The 24,147-nt window shown below is 64.8% G+C and overlaps 2 protein-coding genes across 2 annotated transcripts; one reads left to right on the top strand and one right to left on the bottom strand.

Moving 5' to 3' along the window:
- Positions 1 to 1,281: 1,281 nt before the first annotated feature.
- BLOC1S1 (biogenesis of lysosomal organelles complex 1 subunit 1) lies at positions 1,282 to 3,096 on the bottom strand. The gene is made up of 4 exons (XM_062511061.1): positions 3,000 to 3,096; positions 2,605 to 2,677; positions 1,943 to 2,075; positions 1,282 to 1,520 (listed from the first exon to the last, which is right to left on the bottom strand). Exons 1-4 carry the CDS (start codon positions 3,058 to 3,060, stop codon positions 1,410 to 1,412), a joined length of 378 nt encoding a protein of 125 aa, XP_062367045.1. The 5' UTR covers positions 3,061 to 3,096; the 3' UTR covers positions 1,282 to 1,409.
- A 1,513-nt stretch (positions 3,097 to 4,609) lies between these two features.
- ITGA7 (integrin subunit alpha 7) lies at positions 4,610 to 24,108 on the top strand. The gene is made up of 26 exons (XM_062510848.1): positions 4,610 to 4,723; positions 8,376 to 8,695; positions 10,863 to 10,990; positions 11,063 to 11,142; positions 11,238 to 11,493; positions 12,005 to 12,136; positions 14,002 to 14,209; positions 15,062 to 15,255; positions 15,662 to 15,750; positions 15,828 to 15,955; positions 16,426 to 16,521; positions 16,615 to 16,676; positions 17,478 to 17,647; positions 18,082 to 18,234; positions 18,580 to 18,692; positions 18,966 to 19,148; positions 19,936 to 20,023; positions 20,105 to 20,184; positions 20,597 to 20,674; positions 20,770 to 20,872; positions 21,569 to 21,736; positions 21,957 to 22,046; positions 22,502 to 22,612; positions 22,704 to 22,802; positions 23,151 to 23,273; positions 23,905 to 24,108. The coding sequence occupies exons 1-26, from the start codon at positions 4,610 to 4,612 to the stop codon at positions 24,106 to 24,108; spliced, it is 3,570 nt and encodes a 1,189-aa protein (XP_062366832.1).
- The last annotated feature ends 39 nt before the right edge of the window (positions 24,109 to 24,147 follow it).

The following is a 24,147-nucleotide window of genomic DNA, read 5'->3' as shown; positions in this document are numbered from 1 at the left end:
CCAGGACCCCCACCTGGGGTTTGGGGTGGCAGGACCCCCCCATTCCTGGTTTGGGGGTTCGACCCCCCGAACGGTGGGCAGGGACCCCCAAATTCCCTGCTCGGCTTTTGGGTGGGACACTGAGGAGGGGACACGCAGGGTCTGTCCCATGTCCCCAGAGCCCCCCCCCAACTCCTTGGGGTCCCCACATCCCTCCTGGGACAGAGGGGGGGTCCCCACGTTTATGTGGGGGGGAAAGGGGGGCGTCTCCACATCCCTTGGGGGGACAGAGAGGGGATCGCAGAGCAGAGCGGGGATCCCCAGGTACCTCGAGGGGCAGAGGGGGGGTCCCCGGGTACCTCGGGGGGGCAGAGGGGGGGTCCCCAGGTACCTCGGGGGGGCAGAGGGGGGGGTCCCCAGGTACCTCAGGGGGCAGAGGGGGGGTCCCCAGGTACCTCGGGGGGCAGAGGGGGGGTCCCCACGTACCTCGGGGGGCAGAGGGGGGGTCCCCACGTACCTCAGGGGGCAGAGGGGGGGTCCCCACGTACCTCGGGGGGCAGAGGGGCTGCGGGCGCTGCTCCGGCTGCGGCCTCAGGGCCGTGTGAGCCGGGGGGGGGGGGGCAGAGGCGTGGGAACAGGGGAGGGGTCTGTGAGATTTTTGGGGGTGGGGGGGGTGGCCACAGTCGCTCCTCCCCGTGCCCAGCACGGCCAAAACTCCGGGGGGGGGGGGGGGGGGGGGCAAAACTCCTGGGGTTTGGGTTGCCCCCCCACTCCCAGACCCCTCCTTGAACACTTCAGGGTGGGGAGGGGGGGGGGGGGGGGGCTTGGGCACCTTTTGGGGGAGTGAGACACCCCGGCTTTGCTGGGGACCCTCACCCTGGATGAGAGCCCCCTCCCCCACCTCTCAGTGCTGGGAGATGGAGCAGAGACTCGGGGGGTTGAGACCCGACCCCCCCACCCCCCCCCCAGGGAATGGAAACCTCCCCAGCCCATTGGGGGGGGGTCTCAACCCAAAATGAGACCTTGACCCACCCCTCCGCCATGGAATTAAAGCCCTCCCATGCTGAGATCTCGGGGGGGCCTCACCCCAAAATGGGGGCGCTGACCCCCCCCCAGGAGGGAATTAAAGCCAGGATCTGTGGGGGGCTCAGCCCTCCCCAGGGAATTTAGGCCCCAAAGGGCCCCTTTGTGTGAATGAAAGGAGCCTCAGAGCCTCGTTAAGCACTAAAGAGGATGAGGGGGCTTAGGGGGATGGGGGGGGCTGTACCAGGGCCCCACTGGCCCGGCCTGACCCTGCCCCCACACCCCCCAGTGTCCCCCCCTGCTTTATTCCACAGATCCCAGTGCCGGGGGGTGCCGAGGACACCAGGGTGAGACCCCCCCGGTACCTGGCGGTGCTGGGGGGTGCCGGGGGGGTTCCTGGGGGTCCCTCAGGAGCAGGAGGGCTGCAGCTGCCCCTTGTAGACGTACTCGAGGGCGGTGGCGATGGTCCTCATGTCCAGCTCGATGCTGCGGGCCCAGTTCTCCACGTCCCCGATCTCCTGCGTCAGTTTGGGGAGGGGGCTCAAGGGGGTTTGGGGAGGGGGCTCACCCCGAGTGGGTTACTCACCCATCCCATTCCCCTGAGACCCTCTGGGTGCTCCACAAGATCCTCTGGGATCTCCTGGGCGATGCCCCAGACCCCCAAGATGTTCCCCAAGACCCCCAGGGTGGTCCAAGACCCCCATGATGCTGCCCAAAACCCCCTGGGTGCTCCACAACCACTCCAGCACAAAAACATGGGTCTGGGGGCTTCATTCTCTCCCCATCCCCCACCAGCACCCCTCCCAGTGCTCCCAGTGCCCCAACTGGTCCCCTCACAGCTTTTCCCCCTATCCCAGAGGATCCCCGAGTGCCCCCCTCCCCAGTGGCAGGCTGGGGTGTGACCCCCCCAGGTGGGTTTTGGGGGGTGGGGGACCCCCACCTTGAGGGCCTGGTTGAAGTTCTCCACCATGGAGATCCATTGACCAGTCTGGCGAGCAAACTGGGCTGCCTGCACCTGCAGGGTCTTCACCTCCTGGTCCAGCTTACGTTGGTTCACGTAGGCCTGGGCCACCCTGGGGGGGATATGGGGGTCACCGGGGGTGTGGGGACCCCACCCGATACCCCCCGAGTGAGGGGGGACCCCACAACAGGGAGGAAAAAGGTGGGGAGAGGGACTGGGGAAGGAAAGAGGCAGGGGAAGGGGCTGGGAGGGAATCTGGGGGTGGAGGTCTTTAGGAAGGGGGATTTGTGGCGTGGGGGGGGGTCTGTGGGGTTGAGGGGAGGTCTCTGGCGAGGGAGTTCTTAAGGGGTTGGGGGTCCCTGGGGAGGTGAAGCTGTGGGAAAAGGGGGATGTCTGTTGGGGTGGGGGTGTCTGTGAAGTTGGGGGTCCATAAGAAGGCGGTTCTGTGGGGTTGGGGGTCTCGGGAGGGGCAAGCTGCGAGGTTTTCAGGATCGGGGGGTCCCCAGCTGGAGTTTGGGGTGCCCAGGGGGTCTTTGAGGAGCTGGGAGTTCCCAGGCAGGGTTTGGGGTCTCCAGGAGAGGGGGGGTTCCCAGAAGGAATTTGGGGGTCCCGGGAGGGGGTTCCGGGGGTCACGGGCTCACCCCACGTTGAGGTGATCGACCAAGGCCTCGGTGAGGCGGGTGGCGGCCGCGATCGCATCCCTGCGCCGCCGCTCTGCGTGGGGACACACGGGGACAGCGCCGTGAGGGGCGGCGGGTCCCCCACCCAGCCTGCAGCACCCAGTGACCTCAGCATACTCGAGTGACGTCAGCACTATCCTTCGTGGCGTCACGGCGCGAAGCCGTGACCTCACCGGCCTCCCTTTCCCCTCCCCAACCGCCCCTCAGGGCTCCTCAGGCTTCCCGCCCTTTCCCCCACTCTTGACAGACAGCCGCGCCAGCCAATGAGGTGCCGCTGTGCGGTGAGCGACAGCTGCGCTAGCCAATGGGAAGCAGGGGGCGGGGTCTGTTGCCGCGGGGACGGGGGCGGGGCTCACCCTGCAGCTCGCGCCGCTCGCTCTGGCGGGCCTGGTGCTCCTTCAGCAGCCGGGACAGCATGGCGGCCGCCGCGTCACGTGACTGCGCGCGGGTCACGTGGTCTATCAACACGTGACCAAAGCCGCTCCGCCCCTCCCTGCGCGTCACCGACACGTGACCGCTTCACGGAGGGACACGTGACCTGGGGGAGTCTATAGGGGATTGGGGGAGGTGTAGGGTCTGTAGGGGATTGGGGTTTGTTTATAGGGGCTATAGGGGATGGGGGGGTGTAGGGTCTATAGGGGATTGGGGTTTGTTTATAGGGGCTATAGGGGATTGGGGGGGTGTAGGGTCTATAGGGGATTGGGGTTTGTTTATAGGGGCTATAGGGGATTGGGGGGGTGTAGGGTCTATAGGGGATTGGGGTTTGTTTATTAGGTCTATAGGGGATGGGGGGAGTCTATAGGGGATGGGGGGGTGTAGGGGCTATAGGGGATGGGAGGTGTAGGGGCTATAGGGGATTTGTTGTTTGTTTATAGGGTCTAGAGGGGATGGGGTTTGTTAATAGGGGCTAGAGGGGATTGGAGTTTGTGTAGGGTCTATAGGGGATGGGAGAGTCTATAGGGGATGGGGAGAGTGTAGGGGCTATAGGGAATTGGGGTTTGTTTATAGGGGCTATAGGGGACCAGGGGAGCTATAGGGGTGTTAGGGGGTCAATAGGGGCTATAGGAGAGTGGGGGTGTCTATAGGGGCCTGGGAGAGCTATAGGAGCTACAGGGGACTGGGCGGGGTCTATAGGGGAGTGGGGGGCTCTATAGGGGCCTTGGGGAGCTATAGGGGAGTGGGGGAGCTATAGGGGCCTATAGGAGGTTGGATGGGTCTATAGAGGACTCGGGGTTCTGTAGGAGTCAGGGGGTTCTATAGGGGATTTGGGGTTCTACAGGGGACTCGGGGGGTTCTATAGGGGATCCGGGGTTCTATAGGGGTCAGGGGGTTCTATAGGGGATCCGGGGTTCTATAGGGGTCAGGGGGTTCTATAGGGGATCCGGGGTTCTATAGGGGTCAGGGGGTTCTATAGGGGATCCGGGGTTCTATAGGGGTCAGGGGGTTCTATAGGGGTCAGGGGGTTCTACAGGGGACTCGGGGGGTTCTATAGGGGATCCGGGGTTCTATAGAGGATCCGGGGTTCTATAGGGGACTCGGGGGTTCTACAGGGGATTCAGGGTTCAATAGGGGATCCGGCGTTCTATAGGGGTCAGGGGGTTCTATAGGGGACTCGGGGGTTCTATAGGGGATCCGGGGTTCTATAGGGGACTCGGGGTTCTATAGGGGATCCGGGGTTCTATAGGGGATCCGGGGTTCTATAGGGGACTCGGGGTTCTATAGGGGTCAGGGGGTTCTATAGGGGTCAGGGGGTTCTATAGGGGATCCGGGGTTCTATAGGGGATCCGGGGTTCTATAGGGGTCAGGGGGTTCTATAGGGGTCGGGGAGCGGCTGCCGCTGCCGGGACAATGAAATGAAATTCCCGGACAATGAAACTGGGAGAACTGGAATGGTGCGCTGGGAAATTCCCGGGAATTGGCACCCTGGAAAAAAAACCCGGGATTTGTCACCGGGAGAGTGGAGAGGATGAGGAGGAAGATCCCGTTATTCCCCCAGTGCGGGGAGGATGAGGAAGGCAGAAATCCCGGGATTCGCCCTGGGAGGAAGAGGAAGAGGAGGAGGAGGAGGAGGAGGAGGAAGGTCACGTCATTCCCGTGGATCGGGGAGGATGAGGATGAAGATGGAAGAGGAGGAAGAGGAGAAGGAGGATGAGGAAGATGAGGAAAAGGAGGAGGAAGAGGAGGATGAGGAAGAGGAAAAGGAGGAGGAGGAAGAGGAGGATGAGGAAGAGGAAAAGGAGGATGAGGAGGAAGAGGAGAAGGAGGAAGAGGAGAAGGAGGAAGAGGAGGAGGAAAAGGAGGATGAGGAAGAGAAGGAGGAAGAGGATGAGGAGGAAGAGGACGAGGGGGAGGAGGAAGAGGAGGAGGAGGAAGCAGAGGATGAGGAAGAGGAGGAGGGGGAGGAGGATGAGGAAAATGAGGATGAGGAGGAGGAAGAGGGGGAGGGGGAGGAGGATGAGGAAAATGAGGATGAGGAGGAGGAAGCAGAGGATGAGGAGGGGGAGGATGAGGAAGAGGAGGAGGAGGAGGAAAATGAGGAGGAGGAAGGCGCAGCCCAAAGCGGGGAGGGGGCTCGGGCTCCGCCGCCCCCGCTCTGCCGCTCCCAGTCACTCCCAGTTCTCCCCAGTGAATCCCGGAATTCCGGCGGCGGCCGCTGGAATTCGAGTGAGAGACGCGGCCAAAAATAACCCCAAAATAACCCAAAATATCCCGGACTAAAAAATACAACCCAAAAATAAAACCCAGAAATAAATCCCACAAATAACCCCCGAAAAGAAACCCCGAAATGAACCCCAAAAATCAACCCCCAAAAATAAATCCCCGCAAATGAACCCCAAAAACCAAACCCCAAAAAGAAATCCCCAAAAGAAATCCCACAATTAATCCCCGAAAATAAACCCCAAAAACAAAACCCAAAACCAAATCCCACAAACAACCCCCCAAAAAAACCCCAAAATTAAACCTCAAAAATAAACCCCAAAAAATAAATCCCCCAAAAATCCTTTCCCAGCCCCAATCCCAATTTTTCCCAACCCCAATCCTGATTTTTCCCTTTCCCAATTTTGATTTTTCCCTTTCCCGATTTTTTCCCAATCCCGATTTTTCCCCTTTCCCAATCCCGATTTTTCCCCTTTCCAGCCCCAATCCCGATTTTTCCCTTTTCCAGCCCCAATCCCGATTTTTCCCAATCCCGATTTTTCCCTTTTCCAGCCCCAATCCCGATTTTTCCCAATCCCGATTTTTCCCTTTCCCGATTTTCCCCTTTCCCAGCCCCAATCCCAATTTTTCCCAACCCCAATCCCGATTTTCCCCTTTTCCCAATCCCGATTTTTCCCAATCCCGATTTTCCCCTTTTCCCAATCCCGATTTTTTCCCCGGGGATCCCCGTTCCCACACTGGGGAAGGATTTGGGCAGAAAAACGGGAAAAAGTGGAGAGAAAAGGGGTGGGGGGGAGGGGAAACCGGGGGTGCTTGGACCCCTCCCCCCAATCCCTCTCTGGACCCCCCCAAAATGCGGGTGGGGGAGGGGCCGAGCTCGTTCCCACGGTCCTGGCAGATCTGGGAAAATCCCCCGGGATTTGGAGAAGGGATAAAAATAACCCCAGAGCTGGAAAATCTGACAAAATCCCTTTTCCACCCCAAAAATTCCTGCTGGGGGGGAGGCTGGAGGTGGGGAGGGGGTGGTACGGGAGGGTCCCGGGTGTGGCGATATCGCACAAACCCCCTCCCCCAAAAAAAAAAACAAAAAAAACCCCCAAAAAAACAAAAAAAAAAAAAAAAGAAAAAAAAAAAAAAGAAAAAAAAGGTCCCGACTGGTCCTGGGGGTCCCAGCCCCGCTGACCCCCCCCCCCCAGGCACCGCCCCCTTGGATTTGGCTCCGCCCCTCCTGGATTTGGGGTTCGGGGGGTTCTCCTGGACCTCTAGGATCCCCCCGAGCCCCCTCGGGAATCCCCAAAACCCTCCCAGGACCCCCAAAGCTCTCCAGGACCCTCAAAACCTTCCTGGGACCCCTCCCCCCTCCCCCAGGTGCAGCCCGGGTGCGATATGGGGTGCAATGTCGGCGATATGGGGTGCGTGTGGTTTGGGGTCGCTCCCTGCCCTATAGCACCACTCCCTGTGGTTTGGGGTCACTCCCTGTGATTTGGGGTCGCTCCCTGCCCTATAGGATCACTCCCTGTGATTTAGGATCTCTCTCTGTGATTTGGGGTCGCTCCCTGCCCTATAGGATCACTCCCTGTGGTTTGGGGTCACTCCCTGTCCTATAGGATCACTCCCTGTGATTTAGGATCACTCCCTGTGATTTGGGGTCGCTCCCTGCCCTATAGGATCACTCCCTGTGATTTGGGGTCACTGCCTGCCCTATAGGATCTCTCCCTGTGATTTAGGATCTCTCTCTGTGATTTGGGGTCGCTGCCTGCCCTATAGGATCACTCCCTGTGATTTAGGATCACTCCCTGTGATTTGGGGTCGCTGCCTGCCCTATAGGATCTCTCCCTGTGATTTAGGATCTCTCTCTGTGATTTGGGGTCGCTCCCTGCCCTTTAAGATCACTCCCTGTTATTTGGGGTCGCTCCCTGCCCTATAGGATCTCTCCCTGTGATTTAGGATCACTCCCTGTGATTTGGGGTCGCTCCCTGCCCTATAGGATCTCTCCCTGTGATTTAGGATCACTCCCTGTGATTTGGGGTCGCTCCCTGCCCTATAGGATCTCTCCCTGTGATTTAGGATCACTCCCTGTGATTTGGGGTCGCTCCCTGCCCTATAGGATCTCTCCCTGTGATTTAGGATCTCTCTCTGTGATTTGGGGTCGCTCCCTGCCCTTTAAGATCACTCCCTGTTATTTGGGGTCGCTCCCTGCCCTATACGATCACTCTCTGAGATTTGGGGTCACTCCCTGTCCTATAGGATCTCTCCCTGTGATTTAGGATCACTCCCTGTGATTTGGGGTCGCTCCCTGCCCTATAGGATCTCTCCCTGTGATTTAGGATCTCTCTCTGTGATTTGGGGTCGCTCCCTGCCCTATAGGATCACTCCCTGTGATTTGGGGTCGCTCCCTGCCCTATAGGATCACTCCCTGTGATTTGGGGTCGCTCCCTGCCCTATAGGATCACTCCCTGTGATTTAGGATCACTCCCTGTGATTTGGGGTCGCTCCCTGCCCTATAGGATCTCTCCCTGTGATTTAGGATCTCTCTCTGTGATTTGGGGTCGCTCCCTGCCCTATAGGATCACTCCCTGTGATTTGGGGTCGCTCCCTGCCCTATAGGATCACTCCCTGTGATTTGGGGTCGCTCCCTGCCCTATAGGATCACTCCCTGTGATTTGGGGTCGCTCCCTGCCCTATAGGATCACTCCCTGTGATTTGGGGTCACTGCCTGTCCTATAGGATCTCTCCCTGTGATTTAGGATCACTCCCTGTGATTTGGGGTCGCTCCCTGCCCTATAGGATCTCTCCCTGTGATTTAGGATCTCTCTCTGTGATTTGGGGTCGCTCCCTGCCCTTTAAGATCACTCTCTGTTATTTGGGGTCGCTCCCTGCCCTATACGATCACTCTCTGAGATTTGGGGTCACTCCCTGTCCTATAGGATCTCTCCCTGTGATTTAGGATCACTCCCTGTGATTTGGGGTCGCTGCCTGTCCTATAGGATCTCTCCCTGTGATTTAGGATCTCTCCCTGTGATTTGGGGTCGCCCCCCGCCCTTTGGGGTCGCTCCCCCCCGGTCCCTCCCCAGGGTGGGGTCTCCGGGGCTTTCCCCGGTCCTGCGGGCGGGGCCGGTTCCGAGCCGCTCCCCGGCAGCTCCGGAGCTCCTCCCGCGGGCGGCGGCGCCGGCAGCGCGGGGATGGCGAGCTCCGGCTGCCGGTGGCTACCGTGGCCGGCCCTGTGGCTACCGTGGCCGGCCCTGTGGCTACCGTGGCCGGCCCTGTGGCTACCTTCGGCCGCCGCCTTCAACCTGGACGGGAGCAGCCCGGTGCTGAAGGACGGCGAGCGCGGGAGCCTTTTTGGGGTGTCCGTGGCGCTGCACCGGCAGCTGAACCCCGAACCCGCGGGGTGGTGAGTGCGGGGTCCGGGGGGAGAGAGGGGGACAAGGGGGCACGACCCCCGGAGAGTGGGGGGGACAGAGACCCCCGGGAATGGGGGGAGAGAGGGGAGCGGCCGGAGGGATCCTATGGCTGGGATTTGGGGGATTTGGGGAGTTCTGGGGTTCCTATGGCTGGGATTTGGGGGATTTGGGGAGTTCTGGGGTTCCTATGGCTGGGATTTGGGGGATTTGGGGGATTTGGGGAGTTCTGGGGTTCCTATGGCTGGGATTTGCGGAGTTCTGGGGTTCCTATTGCCAAGGTTTGGGGGATTTGTGGAGTTTTGGGGGGATCCTGTGGCCGGAGTTTGGGGACTTTTGTGACTGGAGGGGCCCTATTGCCGGGATTTGGGGGATTTGGGGAGTTCTGAGAGGGTCCTATTGCCGGGATTTGGGGGATTTGGGGAGTTCTGAGAGGGTCCTATTGCCGGGATTTGGGGGGCTCCGGTGGGACGAAGCCCTGGGGTGGGGATGGACCGCGGTTCCCCAGTGGGGATTTGGGGGTTCGGGAACCCCGAGAGGCGCTGAGGGGGAACCGGGACCCCCAGACCCGACCCCAGAGCGCTGCAGAGCGAGGGGACAGGGACACAAGGGACGGTGACACAAGGGACAGGGACACAAGGGACAGGGACGGGGCCAGGCCGCCTGCGCGGCCCGGGATTATTCAGCATTCGCGGGGCAGGGGGGTCCTGGGGGGGCTCGGGGGGCGAGCGCTGCCCCCGAGCGCTCGGCTGGAGGGACCCCCCCGGGCTGGGCCCGCCGGTCCCTGCGGCGAGCGCCCACCCGCGACAGCCGCCCACGGCCCCGTGTCCCCCGTGTCCCCCGTGTCCCCCGTGTCCCCCCGGGGGGCTCAGCCCTCCGCTCCGGGGGTGTCCCAGCGCGCTGTCACCCGTGTGTCCCCAGCCCTCCCCTCCGGTCCCCTCTGTCCCCACCCCACCCACCCCTCTCCAGCCCGCTGTCGCCGCTGTCGCCGCTGTCGCCGCTGTGTCGCAGCGCTGCCACCCGCGCCGCGTTCTTGGCACCGAGGGCGGTTTGGCTGCCGGTGTCCGGTGCAGGTGTCCCCTCTGTCCCCTGCTGTCCCCTGCTGTCCCCGCTGTCCTCTCTGTCCCCTCTGTCCGCTCTGTCCCCGCTGTCCCCTCTGTCCCCGCTGTCCCCGCTGTCCCTCTGTCCCCCACTGTCCCTGCTGTCCCCTCTGTCCCCCGCTGGGACTCGTGCTGCCCTTGTCGCCCAGTCCCGGCTCCGTGGGGCACCCGGTGCCTCCGTGTGCTCCCTCCTTTTTTGGGCATGTTGCTGCGGGGTTATTTTGAGTGAATTCCGGTTTATTTTTACCGCCTCTGTCTCGCTGCCACCCCCCGTGGCTCCGCCATGTCCCCGGGCCACCGCCACCCGCGGCAAGAGCGACCGGGGGTGGCCACCCACGAGAGCCCCGTGGCCACCTCGGAATCGCCGGTGCTGGCACCGCGCTGGTCCCGAGGGGAATCCCCCCCTTGTCACCTCCTGGGGGTCTGGGGGGGGTCCATGGGGGTCCCTGTTGTGTCACCTCTTGTGCCCACACGTGTCGCAAGCTGAGATCGGGAGCAGAGCTGAGCCGGGCTGGCAGCACGATGGGCACGGGGGTGACAGAGCTGGGAGGGGGTGACAGAGCTGGGAGGGGTGACAGAGCTGTGAGGGGTGACAGAGCTGGGAGGGGGTGACAGAGCTGGGAGGGGTGACAGAGCTGTGAGGGGTGACACAGCTGGGAGGGGTGACAGAGCTGTGAGGGGTGACAGAGCTGAGAGGGGTGACAGAGCTGGGAGGGGGTGACAGAGCTGAGAGGGGTGACAGAGCTGGGAGGGGTGACAGAGCTGAGAGGGGTGACAGAGCTGGGAGGGGGTGACAGAGCTGAGAGGGGTGACAGAGCTGGGAGGGGTGACAGAGCTGAGAGGGGTGACAGAGCTGGGAGGGGGTGACAGAGCTGAGAGGGGGTGACAGAGCTGAGAGGGGTGACACAGCTGGGAGGGGGTGACAGAGCTGTGAGGGGTGACAGAGCTGAGAGGGGTGACAGAGCTGTAAGGGGGTCCCCGGTGGTGGTGAGGGGGGTGCTCTGTGACCCGCGGGTCCCCCCAGACCCTGACGGGGGTCTCTGCCCCCTCGCCCCCCCAGGCTGCTGGTGGGAGCCCCCCAAGCGCTGGCCCTGCCCGGCCAAGGTGCCAACCGCACCGGGGGTCTGTTCGCCTGCCCGCTGAGCCCCGAGCTCTCCGACTGCTGGAGGGTCCCCATCGATGAGGGAGGTGAGCTGGGACCCCGGGGAGGGTCTCAGAGGGGGGGTCCCGACTGGGCTGACCCCTCCCCGCGTCCGCCAGTGGACCCAGAGCGGGAGAGCAAAGAGAACCAGTGGCTGGGAGTCAGCGTCAAGAGCCAAGGGCCCGGAGGCAAGATCGTGGTGAGCGCCGGCGCGCGGCGAGGGGACACCGGGGACGCTTTAAACAGGGGGGTCCCGGCTCGCTGTGACGCCCCCTCGGGTGTCCCCCTCCCCAGACCTGCGCCCACCGGTACGAGGTGCGGCACCGGGTGCGGCAGCCGCTGGAGACGCGGGACGTGATCGGGCGCTGCTTCGTGCTGAGCCAGGACCTGCGTGTGCGGGACGAGCTGGATGGTGGCGAGTGGAAGTTCTGCGAGGGGCGACCGCAGGGCCACGAACGTTTCGGGACCTGCCAGCAGGGCCTGGCGGCCGCCTTCAGCCCCGACCGCCGCTACGTGCTGCTCGGGGCTCCCGGCACCTACAACTGGAAGGGTGAGGGGCGGCGGGACCCCTCCCCACGGTGCGGGTTTGGGGGTCTGGGGGGATCTGGGGAGTCTGGGTGGGTGTCAGTGCTCGGAGACCCCGGTACCCAAAGCTGGAAGGGTGAGGGGCGGCGGGACCCCTCCCCACGGTGAGGCAAAAAAGGGGGGGATTCGGGCTGCCCCGAGGAAGTGGGGGGGGGGGGGGGGGGGGGGGGGGCGGGTGTGTGGGGGGGCGGCCACACCTGCCCGGTGAGGGTGTCCAGGTGTGTCCAGATGTGTCCAGATGTGCGTAGGTGTTCACAGGTGGGTGCAGGCGATGCTGGGGCTGGAGGTGCTCAAGCCGAGCTCGCCGCAGCACGAGGGTCCCTCAGTGTCCCTGGGGGTCCCCATATCCCCCTTATCCTGGGGAGGGGTCCCTGCCCATGGAGCCGCTCCGGGTGACCTCCCCGGATCTCGAGGGTCTCGGGAGGGTCCCTGGAGGGTCCCCCACGGTGTCCCCGCTGTCCCCCCGGGCCCCGCAGGGACCCTGCGAGTGGAGCAGCTCAACCAGAGCTCCCTGGACCTGCTGCGCCTCGACGCCGGCCCCTTCGAGGCTGGGGGCGAGAAGGACCAGGACCCCTCACTCATCCCCGTGCCCGCCAACAGCTACTTCGGTACGGGGGAGGGGCCCGGCCCGGGGACCACCCCCCACGGCAGCTGCGGCCCCTCCGCGCCCCCCGAGCCGCCCTGACGCCCCCTCCCCCTGTCTCTGTCGCGGTCCAGGGCTGCTCTTTGTGACAAACATTGAGAGCGCGGCCCCCGACCAGAGGGTCTTCCGGACCCCCGAGCCCGGAGAGAGGGTCCCCGGCGCGGCCGCGGACGTGGCGCACAATTCCTACCTGGGTTCGTGCGTGCCACGCGTGTGCCACGCGTGTGCCACCTGCGTGCCACCTGTGTGTGCCGTGTGTGACCCTCCCCGTGCCGTGTCTCCCTCCCTCGGAAGGGTCCTGCGGGCACGCGCGTGTGGCGCTGTGCCCACGTGTCACGCGTGTCCCCTTGGCGGGTGTCACCACGGACACGCGTATGGCCTTCACGGATGTCCCTTTCTCACGTGTCCCCGTGGACACGGGTGTCACCCGTACCTGACACACTCAGGTGTCACCTGTACACTCGTGTGCCCTCCGGACGCAGATCCCCCTCTCCTGCGTCCCCAGACACGCCCCTGTCCCCACGCGTGTCACCCTGCACGCGCAGCCCCGCACACGTGTGCCCGCATCACCCCCCGCCATTGCATGACCCCACCCCTCTTGTGTCTGTCACCTCCCCCCGGCCTGTGTCCCCACCCCGGTGTCACCGTCCCTGTGTCCCTCCATCCCTGTCACCTCATTTCCATCCCTTCAAATCCCTGCCTCCCCAAATCCCTGCGTCCCCAAATCCCTGCCTCCCCAAATCCCTGCGTCCCCAAATCCCGGCGTCCCCAAATCCCGGCGTCCCCATCCCTGTCCCCCATCCCTGTCCCCCATCCCTGTCCCCCGTCCCTGTCCCCCGTCCCTGTCCCATGTCCCCTCGTTGTGCCAGGGCTGTGTTGGGGGCACTGCCAGGCTTGGGTACATCCCAGAGGATTTTTGGTGGGGGGTCCCAGAGGTTTGGGGGGGTCCCCAGAGCCTGGTGTGTCCCTGCACCTCCCCTGTCCCCGCTTGTCCCCCCGGTGATGTTTTTGCATGGGAAGGGTGCATGGATTGTGGGGGAGGGGGGGGGCTGGAGCTTGGAGCTTGTGGGGGCTCGGGGGAGGCTTTGGGGGGCTCGGGAGATTGTTCACGGCAACCACTGCATGTGGGGAGGGGGCTCTGCTCTGGATTTTGCTGCTCTGGCCCCCAAAATCTGCCCTTTCCCCTCCAAATCTGTCAGTTTTTGGTGGTCTCTGCCATCTCCCCAAAATTCTGCCCGGGGCTGCACCTCGCCCCCGATTCCCACAAGAATCCCAACTTTTCCCCATTTCCCCCCCAGGACAATTCCACCAGGAGAATTTCCCCGTTTTCCCCATTCTGCTCCATTTTTTTCCCCATTCCTACTCGAAGAATTCCCGGGGCTGGGGAGTGACCGGGCTGTCCCCGTGTCCCCAACCCCGCGGTGTCCCCGTGTCCCCGCAGGGCTCTGGGGGGTGACCGGGCTGTCCCCGTGTCCCCAACCCCGCGGTGTCCCCGTGTCCCCGCAGGGCTCTGGGGAATGACCGGGCTGTCCCCGTGTCCCCAACCCCGCGGTGTCCCCGTGTCCCCGCAGGGCTCTGGGGAGTGACCGGGCTGTCCCCGTGTCCCCAACCCCGCGGTGTCCCCGTGTCCCCGCAGGGCTCTGGGGAGTGACCGGGCTGTCCCCGTGTCCCCAACCCCGCGGTGTCCCCGTGTCCCCGCAGGGCTCTGGGGGTGACCGGGCTGTCCCCGTGTCCCCAACCCCGCGGTGTCCCCGTGTCCCCGCAGGGCTCTGGGGAGTGACCGGGCTGTCCCCGTGTCCCCAACCCCGCGGTGTCCCCGTGTCCCCGCAGGGTTCTCGGTGGACTCCGGGGCGGGGCTGACGCGGCCACAGCAGCTGAGTTTTGTCACCGGCGCCCCCCGCGCCAACCACACGGGTGCCGTTGTCATCCTGCGTCGCGACAGCGCCAATCGCCTGGTGGCCGAGGCCGTGCTGGCCGGCCACCAACTGACCTCGGCCTTCGGCCACGCTCTGGCCGTCCTGGACCTCAACAGTGACGGGTGGGTTTGGGGGGAGACACCTCGGTGTCACCTTCGTCACCGTGGGACCCCTCAGTGTCACCCCTGTCCCTGTGGGACACCTCGGTGTCACCTTTGTCACCGTGGGACATCTCGGTGTCATCCCTGTCACTGTGGGACACCTCGGTGTCACCTTTGTCACCGTGGGACATCTCGGTGTCACCCCTGTCACTGTGGGACCCCTCGGTGTCACCTGCGGGGAAGTAGAGCCCCGAAATCCCGGGGAGACCCCCAAGGGTAGAGCCCCCCTCTTCCATCCCCGGGACCCTCAATTCTCGAGGATTCTCCAATCTCCGGGACACCCCCAAAATCCCGGGGAGCCCCCCATGAGGAAAGCCCACCCCTGGCACCCCCAATCCCTGAGGCCCCCCAGAATCCCGGTGCTATCCAGGTGAGATCTCCATAAGGGTCTCAGAACCCACCCCTGGGACCCCCAAATCCTTGGGACCTTCAGGAGTGTCCGTCCTCCCCCCCCCCCCACCCCCCCTGTCCGAGGATTCCCCATTTTTGGGGTCTCTCATCCCCAGGGACCCCCAGCCTTGAGCATCTTCCCCCAGTCCCCAAGGACCCCCCCAAACCTCTGGGACCCCCCCACAAATTCCGGTGAGATCCCCATAGGTATCACCCACCCCTGGGATTCCCCAATCCACCCCAAACCCCGTGCAGACCCCACCCCAGGACCCCCCAAACCCCGTGCAGACCCCACCCCAGGACCCCCCAAACCCCTGAGACCCCCCCCCCCCAGGACCCCCCAAACCCCTTCCCCCTCCCCATGGCCGGGAGAACCCATCCCCCCGGAGTCTGGGGGTGACAGATCCGTGTGGCCCCCCCAAGCTGGATGGACCTGGCCGTGGGGGCCCCCCACTTTTTCGAGCGGCAGGAGGAGATCGGGGGGGCCGTGTACGTTTACATCAACCCGGGGGGGCTGTGGGACAGCGCGACCCCCCTGCGCCTGAACGGCTCCCGAGGATCCAACTTCGGGGCAGCGCTGAGCTCCGCCGGGGACCTCAACCACGATGGGTTCGAGGGTGAGGGGCTCTGGGGGGGCTTCAGGGGGGATTTGGGGACTGGGAATGAACTAAAACCACGATGGGTTCGAGGGTGAGGGGCTCTGGGGGGGTTTGGAGGCGATTTGGGGGGGATTTGGGGTGTCCAAGGACGGGGCATGGTGGAATTGCAGACCTCCACCATGACAGAATTTGGGTGAGGGGTCTTTGGGAAGTTTGGGATTTTTTTTTTGGGGGGGGGGGGGGACACACAGATCCCCATGATCTGGGAATGGCCCTATGGGGGTCCCACAGCAGAACCGAACCCGGGGGGGCTCAGGGGCTTTTCGGGGTCCTACCGAACAGGAGCCGGGGGGTGGGCTGCACCCCGAGGGGGTCCCTGGGGAGGGGTCTGGACCCCCCAAATCCCCCCTTTCCCACCCCCCAGACCTGGCCGTGGGGGCTCCTTTCGACGGCGCGGGCAAAGTTTTCATTTACCACGGCAGCGCCCTGGGCATCGTCACCAGCCCCGCACAGGTGAGGGGTCCCGGGGGGGGGTCCCGGGGGGGGGTCCCGGGGGGGTCCCGGGTCACCCAGAGCCGCCCCCTCCCCAGGTCCTGGACGGGGAGGCCGTGGGGGTCTCGGCCTTTGGGTACTCGCTCTCGGGGGGCCTGGACGTGGATGGGAACCTGTACCCCGACCTGCTCGTGGGGTCCCTGTCGGACACCGTGGTGCTCTACAGGTGAGACCCCCGCCCCCGGAGCGACCCCCCCCCAGCCCTGGGACCCCACCCCGACCCCGAGGAACCCCCAGTTCCTGAGACCCCCGCCCCCAGAATCCCCCAATTCCTGAGACCCCCGCCCCCAGAATCCCCCAATTCCTGGCAGTCCCACACCCCTGGAGTGTCCGCCCCCCCCCCCCCCCCCGCCCCATTTTGGGGACTCCTCCGGACCCACAGGATCCCTGAGGACTCCCCTATTCCTGGGTACCCCAAATTCCCGGGACCCCCCCATCTCCAATGACCCCCAATCCCCGAGTCTCCCCCTCCCCACATCCCTGGGAATTCCCACTCCTGGGGACCCCCAACTCCCTCAGGACCCCCCATCCCCGAGTCCCCCGCACCTCGGGACTCCCTCCACCCTTTTCGGGGGGTCTGGGGGTGCACTCAGGAGTGGGGGGCTCCCCCCGGGACCCCCATTTCCCCTCCCCCAGGGCTCGGCCGGTGGTTCACGTATCCCGGAACGTGTCGCTGCTGCCGCCCCACATCGACCTGGAGCAGAGCAACTGTCGCGACCAGGAGGGCGTCTGGTGGGTGTCCCCGTGTCCCCTCCCCGTGTCCCCCTCCCGTGTTCCCCCCGGGGCCGGCGGGACCCCCCCAGTGACCCCGCGCCCCCTCCCCAGCGTGGAGGTGCGAGCGTGTTTCAGCTACACGGCCAGCCCGGCCAGCTACAGCCCGCGGCTCGGTGAGTGCGGGGGCCTGGGGGTCCCCCCGACTTCTGGGGGGTCCCCCACATCCCGGAGGGTCCCCCCTCCATCCCGGAGGGTCCCCTCATTCCTGGGAGTTCACGAGTTCTGGGGTGTCCCCGAGCCCTGGGGGTCCCCCCTTATCCCAGAGGGTCCCGAGCCCATTCCTGGGGATCCCCTCCCCATCCCTAAACATCCCCCCCCATCCTTGGGACACCCCGAGTCCTGGGGGGTCCCCTCTACCCCTGGAGATCCCCCCTGTCCCTGAGGGTCCCCCCTCTCCTGAGAACCCCATTTCCTGAGGGTTCCCCCCCCCCCCCCCCCCCCCCCACCATTCCTGGGAGTTCCCAATCCCCAAAACCATCCCCCACCCCCCCATCATTTGGACTCCCCCAATCCCTGAGGATCCCCCCCAGTCCCGGACTGCCCCCATCCCGAGCACCCCAACCCCCTCAGGACCCCCAAAACCCCCAGGACCCCCCCAGTCCCTGAGGATCCCCCCCAGTCCCGGACTGCCCCCATCCCGAGCACCCCAACCCCCTCAGGACCCCCAAACCCCCCAGGACCCCCCCAGTCCCTGAGGATCCCCCCCAGTCCCGGACTGCCCCCATCCCGAGCACCCCAACCCCCTCAGGACCCCCAAACCCCCCAGGACCCCCCCAGTCCCTGAGGATCCCCCCCAGTCCCGGACTGCCCCCATCCCGAGCACCCCAACCCCCTCAGGACCCCCAAACCCCCCAGGACCCCCCCACCCTCGGGGGTCCCCTCGGTGGCGGTGACGCCCCCCCGGTGCCCCCCAGAGCTGCAGTTCGTGCTGGACGCGGACTCGGAGCGGCGGCGCCGAGCTCAGGTGCCCCGGGTCTCCTTCCTGGGCCGGGGTCCCGCGGACCCCGAACACCAAATCTCGGGGTCCCTGGAGCTGCCCCGGCAGCGGGAGCGCCGCTGCGTCACCGCCACCTTCCGGCTGCACGTGCGTCCTTCGGCCTCGCCCCCTCAGCCTCCTCTTCCTCATCCTCAGCCTCTCCTTCCTCATCCTCACCTTCCTCGCCCTCTCCTTTCTCGTCCTCGTTCTGCTCTTCCTCATCCTCACTCTCTGCAGCAGAAGCCCCTGTTCCTCACCCACCTGTTCCTCACCTTCCTCTTCCTCATCCTCACCTTCCTCACCATCACCCCTGCCCTCCATCCTTGTCCCTGTCCCCATCTCCTCCTCCTCATCATCCTCATCCTCATCCTCATCCTGCTTCTCTTCATCCCCATCCCCGAACTCACCCTCATCATCGTCATCCCTGTCCCCATTGTCCTCTCCCCCGTCCCCCCCCCCAGGTGTGCCAGCACCTCCCATGTCCCCAAGTGCCACCCTGACCTTCCTCCCCTCCTCCTCCTCCTCCTCCTCCTCGTGCGCAGGACGACATCCGGGACAAGCTGCGTCCTGTCCCTGTCACCCTCGCCTACGCCATCGGGGGAACCCGGGGGTGGCACCGGGGGGGGCGGGGGACATCCCTGCCCCCTCTGTCCCCCGCGCTCAGCCCGCGCCAGCCCAGCACGCACCGCGTCGAGGTGGGACCTGTGTGTCACCTGTGTGTCACCTGTGTCTCACCTGTGTGTCACCTGTGTCATCTCCGTGTCACCTGTGTGTCACCTGTGTCACCTCCATGTCCCCCTCTGTCCCCCAGTCCCAGCTGGGCACACTCGGAGCATCCCCCATCTCTCCTCGTGTCCCCCCCTCCCCAATTTGGGACACAGGAAATGTCACCTGTGTCCCCCCTCCCGTGTCCCCCTGCGTGTCACTCCTATCCCCTCTGGGGACACCTGCAGTGTCCCCATCATTCCCCGGGGTGTCCCCACGCCCCCCCCCCCCCGGGTGTCCCCGCATTGTCCCCGTGTCCCCCCGTGTCCCCCCAGGTGCATTTCCTGCGCCAGGGCTGCGGCGATGACAAAATCTGCCAGAGCCACCTGGAGCTGCGGCCGCGCTTCTGCGCCCGCCTGGGGGACAGCGACTTCCTGCCCCTGCCCAGGTGAGGGGACAGCGGCCACCCCGGCATGTGGCACTGCCACCTCTCTGTGAGGGACAGGGGATGTCCCCAAGGCAGTCACAGGGGACAGGATGGCATTGTCACCTCTCTGTGAGGGGATGTCCCCAAGGCGTCTCACACGGACCAGGCTGGCACTGTCACCTCTGTGTTAGGGGATTGTCCCCAAGGCAGTGACAAGGGTGAGGCTGGCACTGTCACCTCTCTGTGAGTGACCGGCGATGTCCCCAAGGGGTCTCACGGCGGCCCTGCCCGCAGGGACGAGGATGGCACTGCCATCTTCGCCGTGAGTGACCAGAAGGACGTGGCCCTGGAGGTGCTGGTGACCAACGAGCCCTCGGACCCTTCGGACCCGCAGAGGGACGGGGACGATGCCCACCAGGCCCTGCTGGTGGCCACCTTCCCCCCGGAGCTGCCCTACGCCGCCCTGCGCCCCGACGAGGCCGGGGGGCTCGGGGTGCGGGGACAGGGGGGACAGGGAGGGGACGGGGGGGACATGGAATTGGGGATGTGGGGTGGGGTCGGTCCTGGGGGTGCGGGATGGGTCTGGGGGTGTGGGATGGGGTCAAACCCGGGGGTCTGGGATGGTCCCGGGGGTGCAGAATGATGAGGAAGGTCCTGGGGGTCTGGGGTTGATGGGGGTGTGGGATGGGGTCACTCCAGGAGTGATCCCGGGATTCTGCGAGCTCTGGGATGGGGTCACTCTCGGTTTTGGGGTCTCTGGGATGGGGTCAGTGTGGGGTTCTGCGGGCTCTGGGATGGGGTCACTCCCGGTTTTGGGGGCTCTGGGATGGGGTCACTCCCGGTTTTGGGGGGCTCTGGGATGGGGTCACTCTCGGTTTTGGGGGGCTCTGGGATGGGGTCAGTGTGGGGTTCTGCGGGCTCTGGGATGGGGTCACTCCCGGTTTTGGGGTCTCTGGGATGGGGTCACTCCCGGTTTTGGGGGGCTCTGGGATGGGGTCACCTCAGGTTTTTGGGGGCTCTGGGATGGGATCACTCCCGGTTTTGGGGGCTCTGGGATGGGGTCACCTCAGGTTTTTGGGGGCTCTGGGATGGGATCACTCCCGGTTTTGGGGGCTCTGGGATGGGGTCACTCCCGGTTCTGCGGGCTCTGGGATGGGGTCACTCCCGGTTTTGGGGGGCTCTGGGATGGGGTCACTCCCGGTTCTGCGGGCTCTGGGATGGGGTCAGTGTGGGGGTGCCCGCATGGGGGGCTCAGCCCTGTGCCCCCCCAGGACAAGGTGCTGTGCTTGGCCAACCAGAACGGCTCCAGGGTGGAGTGCGACCTGGGGAACCCCCTCAAACGCGGGGCCCAGGTGGGCGCAGCTCCCTCCCCAACACCCCCGACCCCTTCCCCGGACCTCGCCCCCTCCCAGCGCTCACCTGCGCTTCCCCAGGTGCGGTTCTTCCTCATCCTCAGCACCTCGGGCATCTCCATCCACACCACGGACCTGGCGGTGGAGCTGGAGCTGTCCACGTGAGCTGGGCGGGGGCTGGGACCCCCGGGATTGGGGATGGGACCCCCGGGATTGGGGATGGAGATCCCCGGGATTGGGGATGGGACCCCCGGGATTGGGGATGGAGGATTTGGGGCCAAAGCCCCAGGGGATTTGGGGTTCAGAGCCCCCAGGATTTAGGGGCTGGGATCCCAGGGGATTTGGGGTTCAGAGACCCCAGGATTTGAGGTGAAGCCCTGGCAAATTTGGGGCTCAGAGCCCCCAGACCCTGAGAGTCCTGGAAGATTTGGGAACCAACCCCAAGTAGTTTTACAATCCGGCCCCCCAAAATTTAGAACCAGGATGCTGCAATTGTGGGGTCAAATCCCCACTCATGGCCTTGGGGGATTTTTTGTGGGGGATTTCACCCCGCGACCCCCAATATCCCCCCAGGACCAGCGAGCAGCCGGGGCTGGGGCCGGTGGTCGCCCGAGCCCGCGTGGTCATCGAGCTGCCCCTGGCCGTGACCGGGTGAGTGGGGACAGGATTTTGGGGTGACTGGGGGGCGCTTTTGGGGCCGGGACCCCCCCCGGGGATCCCCCCTCAAACCAGGGCTGTCCCCACAGCGTGGCCGTGCCACCCCGGCTCTTTTTTGGGGGGCAGGTGAGGGGGGAGAGCGCGGTGAAGAGGGAGAGCCAGGTGGGCAGCGCTGTCCTCTTCGAGGTGACGGTGAGAGTGACCCCAAAACAGGGACCCCAAAATAGGGACAGCCCCGAAACGGAGACCCCCAAATAGAGACGGCCCCAAAAGAGGGACAGCCCTGAAACAGAGACAGCCCCAAAACAGAGACCCCAAAATTGGGACCCCAAAACAGAGACAGCCCTGAAACAGAGACCCCTCCCTAAACAGGGACCCCCAAAACAGAGCCCCAAAACAGAGACATCCCAAAACAGAAAACCCAAATCAGAGACCCCACCCAAAGCAAGGACCCCAAAACAAACCCCCCAAACACCGACCCTCCCGGAGACCCCCCCCGGGACCCCAAGATGGGGAGGGGGTGTGGGAACCCCGGGGGGATCGGCCTGGCTGAACCCCGGGTGCTTTGGGGGGGAGGGGATTTGGGGTAGGGAGAAAATGGCGGGGGGGGGGGGAATATTTTTGGGTTCGGGGTTCCATACAGGAGCTATTTTGGGGTCGGGACTGTGTTTGGAGTCAGGTGCTGTTTTTGGGGTCAGGGGTCCATATAGGGCTATTTTTGGGGTCAGGTGCTGTTTTTGGGGTCAGGTGCTGTTTTTGGGGTCAGAGCTCCATACGGGGCTATTTTTGGGATCGGGTGCTGTTTTTAGGGTCAGGTGCTGTTTTTAGTGTCGGGGCTCTCCTGGGCTATCCCTGACAATTCGGGGGTCCCGGTTGTGCCCCCCGCAGGTGTCCCAGCGGGGTCCGGTGCTGAAGACCCCCGGCTCGGCCGCGCTGACCGTGCAGTGGCCGCTGGAGCTGCCCAGCGGGAAGTGGCTCCTGTACCCCCTGAGCCTGGAGCTGGGGACCCCCCCCCTGCCCTGCAGCCCCCCCGCCAACCCCCTGCGCCTCAGCCTGGTCAGATTTGTGGGGGTCCTGGGGGGTCCAAAGTTGTCTGGAGGGGTTCAGGGGTGTCCAAAGGTGTCCAGGGGTGCTTGGGGTGGTGTCCAGAAATGGCCAGGGGTGTCTAAAGGTGGCCAGAGGGGTGTCCAGGGGTGTCCGGGGGTGCCCAGGGGTGTCCAGGGGTTCCCGGGGGTCCTTATCTCCCCACCCCCCCATGTCCATCCTCACCCCCCAGGAGCCGCCGGACCGGGAGGACCCCCCCGAGGAGCCCCCGGCCCGCTCCTGGTGGGTGCCCGCGGCGAGGAAGAGGAGGAACGTGACCCTGGTGAGCGGGGAGGGGGGATCTGGGGGGACCCCGCTCGTGGGGGGTGTCCCCACGCCTGGGGTTTGGGGCGTCCCTGTTCCCGAGATCCCCCCGCCCCGTTCCTGGGGTGCCCCTGCTCTGGAATTGCGCCAGTTTGGGATGTCCTCGTTTTGGGGTGTCCCCATTCTCGGGGTGTCCCCGCTTTGTCACTGCCACATTTTGGGATTTCCACATTCCCGGGCTGTCCCTCCCATCCCCGGGCTGTCCCTCTCCATCCCCAGGTATCCCTCCCATCCCCAGGTGTCCCCCACCCTCCATCCCCGGGGTGTCCCCCCTCCATCCCCAGGTGTCCCCCCCCCCCATCCCCGGGGTGTCCCCCCTCCATCCCCAGGTGTCCCCCCCATCCCCAGGTGTTCCCCCCCCCCCCCCATCCCCGGGGTGTCCCCACGCTGTCACCGCGGTGTCGCTGTCCCCAGGACTGTGCCCGGGGCACCGCTCGCTGTCTCCCGTTCCGGTGCCCGCTGCCGTCCCTGGAGCGCTCGGAGCTGCGGGCGCGGGGCCGCATCTGGAACGGGACCTTCCTGGAGGTGAGAGACCGGGGGGTCCCGGGGGGGTCCCGGGGGTCTCCGGGATGGGGAGGGGGCTCAGCCGGGCCTGGACCCCTCCCCGAATTCCCAGGAGTTCCTGGACGTGGAGAACCTGGAGCTGATCGTGCGCGCCGGGGTCTCGGTCACCTCCCCCCGAGGCAATGTCGTCATCAAGGACGCGGAGGTGCAGGTGGGGACACCTGGGGACACCTTGGGAACACCTGGGGATACCTTGGGAACACCCCTGGGGACACCTTGGGGACACTTGGGGACACTTGGGAATACCTTGGGGACACTTGGGGACACCCTGGGGACACCTTGGAGATACCTTGGGACAGCTGGGGACACCTGGGGACATTCTCAGGACCCCCCCGGACCCCTCATAACCTCCCCAGGACCCCCTGATGTCCCCAAACCCCTCCAGGCCCCCTTGATGTCCCTATGACCCCCCCAGTGACCCCAACACTGACCCCTGACCCCAACACTGACCCCATGACCCCTGTGTCCCCCGTGTCCCCCGTGTCCCCGCTGTCCCCAGCTGTCGCTGTCCCTGCACCTGGACCCGGGCGTGGCCGTCACCGCTGTCCCCTGGTGGGTTTTGCCGCTGGCCGCGCTCCTGGGGCTGCTGCTGCTGGCGCTGCTCGTGCTGGGGCTCTGGAAGGTGAGGCACCCCCGGCTATCGCGATAGGGCTCTGTGTCGCGATATATCGCGACACAATGTTGTGCCGTGCCGGCGCCTGTCGTGACACATCACGGCGGCCGCGCCGTGCCGTGTAATGTCGTGACTTATCGTGCCGTTCCATGACATATCGCGACGTATCGTGATGTGCCGCGCCATGTCATGTCACGTTGTGCCACCCCAGTTGTGTCATATCCTGTCATATCGCGATGTGTCGTATCGCGATATGCCCTATTGTGTCGTGCCATCCCAGCTACGTCCTGTGCTGTATCATGTTATATCGCGACATATCGTGCTGTGTCATGACATATCATGACGTCTCATGATATCTTGAGACATTTCACGATATCTCGTGACATATCATGCTGTATCTTGTGATACATCGCGGCATCTCATGACATACTGCGATACCTCATGACATAAATTGTGTTATATCGTGATATATAATGATATACTGTGACATATAGCAGTAACTAATGTAATATCACGATATGTCGTGTTATATCATGACATCTCATGATACATCGCGGTATCTCGTGCCGTATCGCGGTATCTCGTGCCGTGTCGCGATATCTCGTGCTGTATCGCGACACGTCGCGCCCTCTCTCGGCAGCTGGGGTTCTTCCGGAGGGCGCGGGCGCCGCCGCCGGCCGTGCCGCGGTTCCGGGCCGTGCGCATCCCGCGGGAGCAGCGGCCGCAGGCGCGCGAGGGCCGCACCGGGACCATCCAGCGCAGGGAGTGGGCGGCCACCCCCGGACACGGCCCCGGCCACGGGGACGGCGACGGGGATGGGCCCCGGAGCCCGGGGAGCGCCTGAGGGACCCCGGGAGGGACACGGGAGGGACAGACGGACACG

The sequence above is a fragment of the Cinclus cinclus genome, chromosome 30 (genome assembly GCF_963662255.1).
Source record: "Cinclus cinclus chromosome 30, bCinCin1.1, whole genome shotgun sequence".
Classification (NCBI taxonomy): Eukaryota; Metazoa; Chordata; class Aves; order Passeriformes; family Cinclidae; genus Cinclus; species Cinclus cinclus.
The sequence above is the reverse complement of the archived record's forward strand: the minus strand, read 5'-3'. Positions and strand labels throughout refer to the sequence as shown.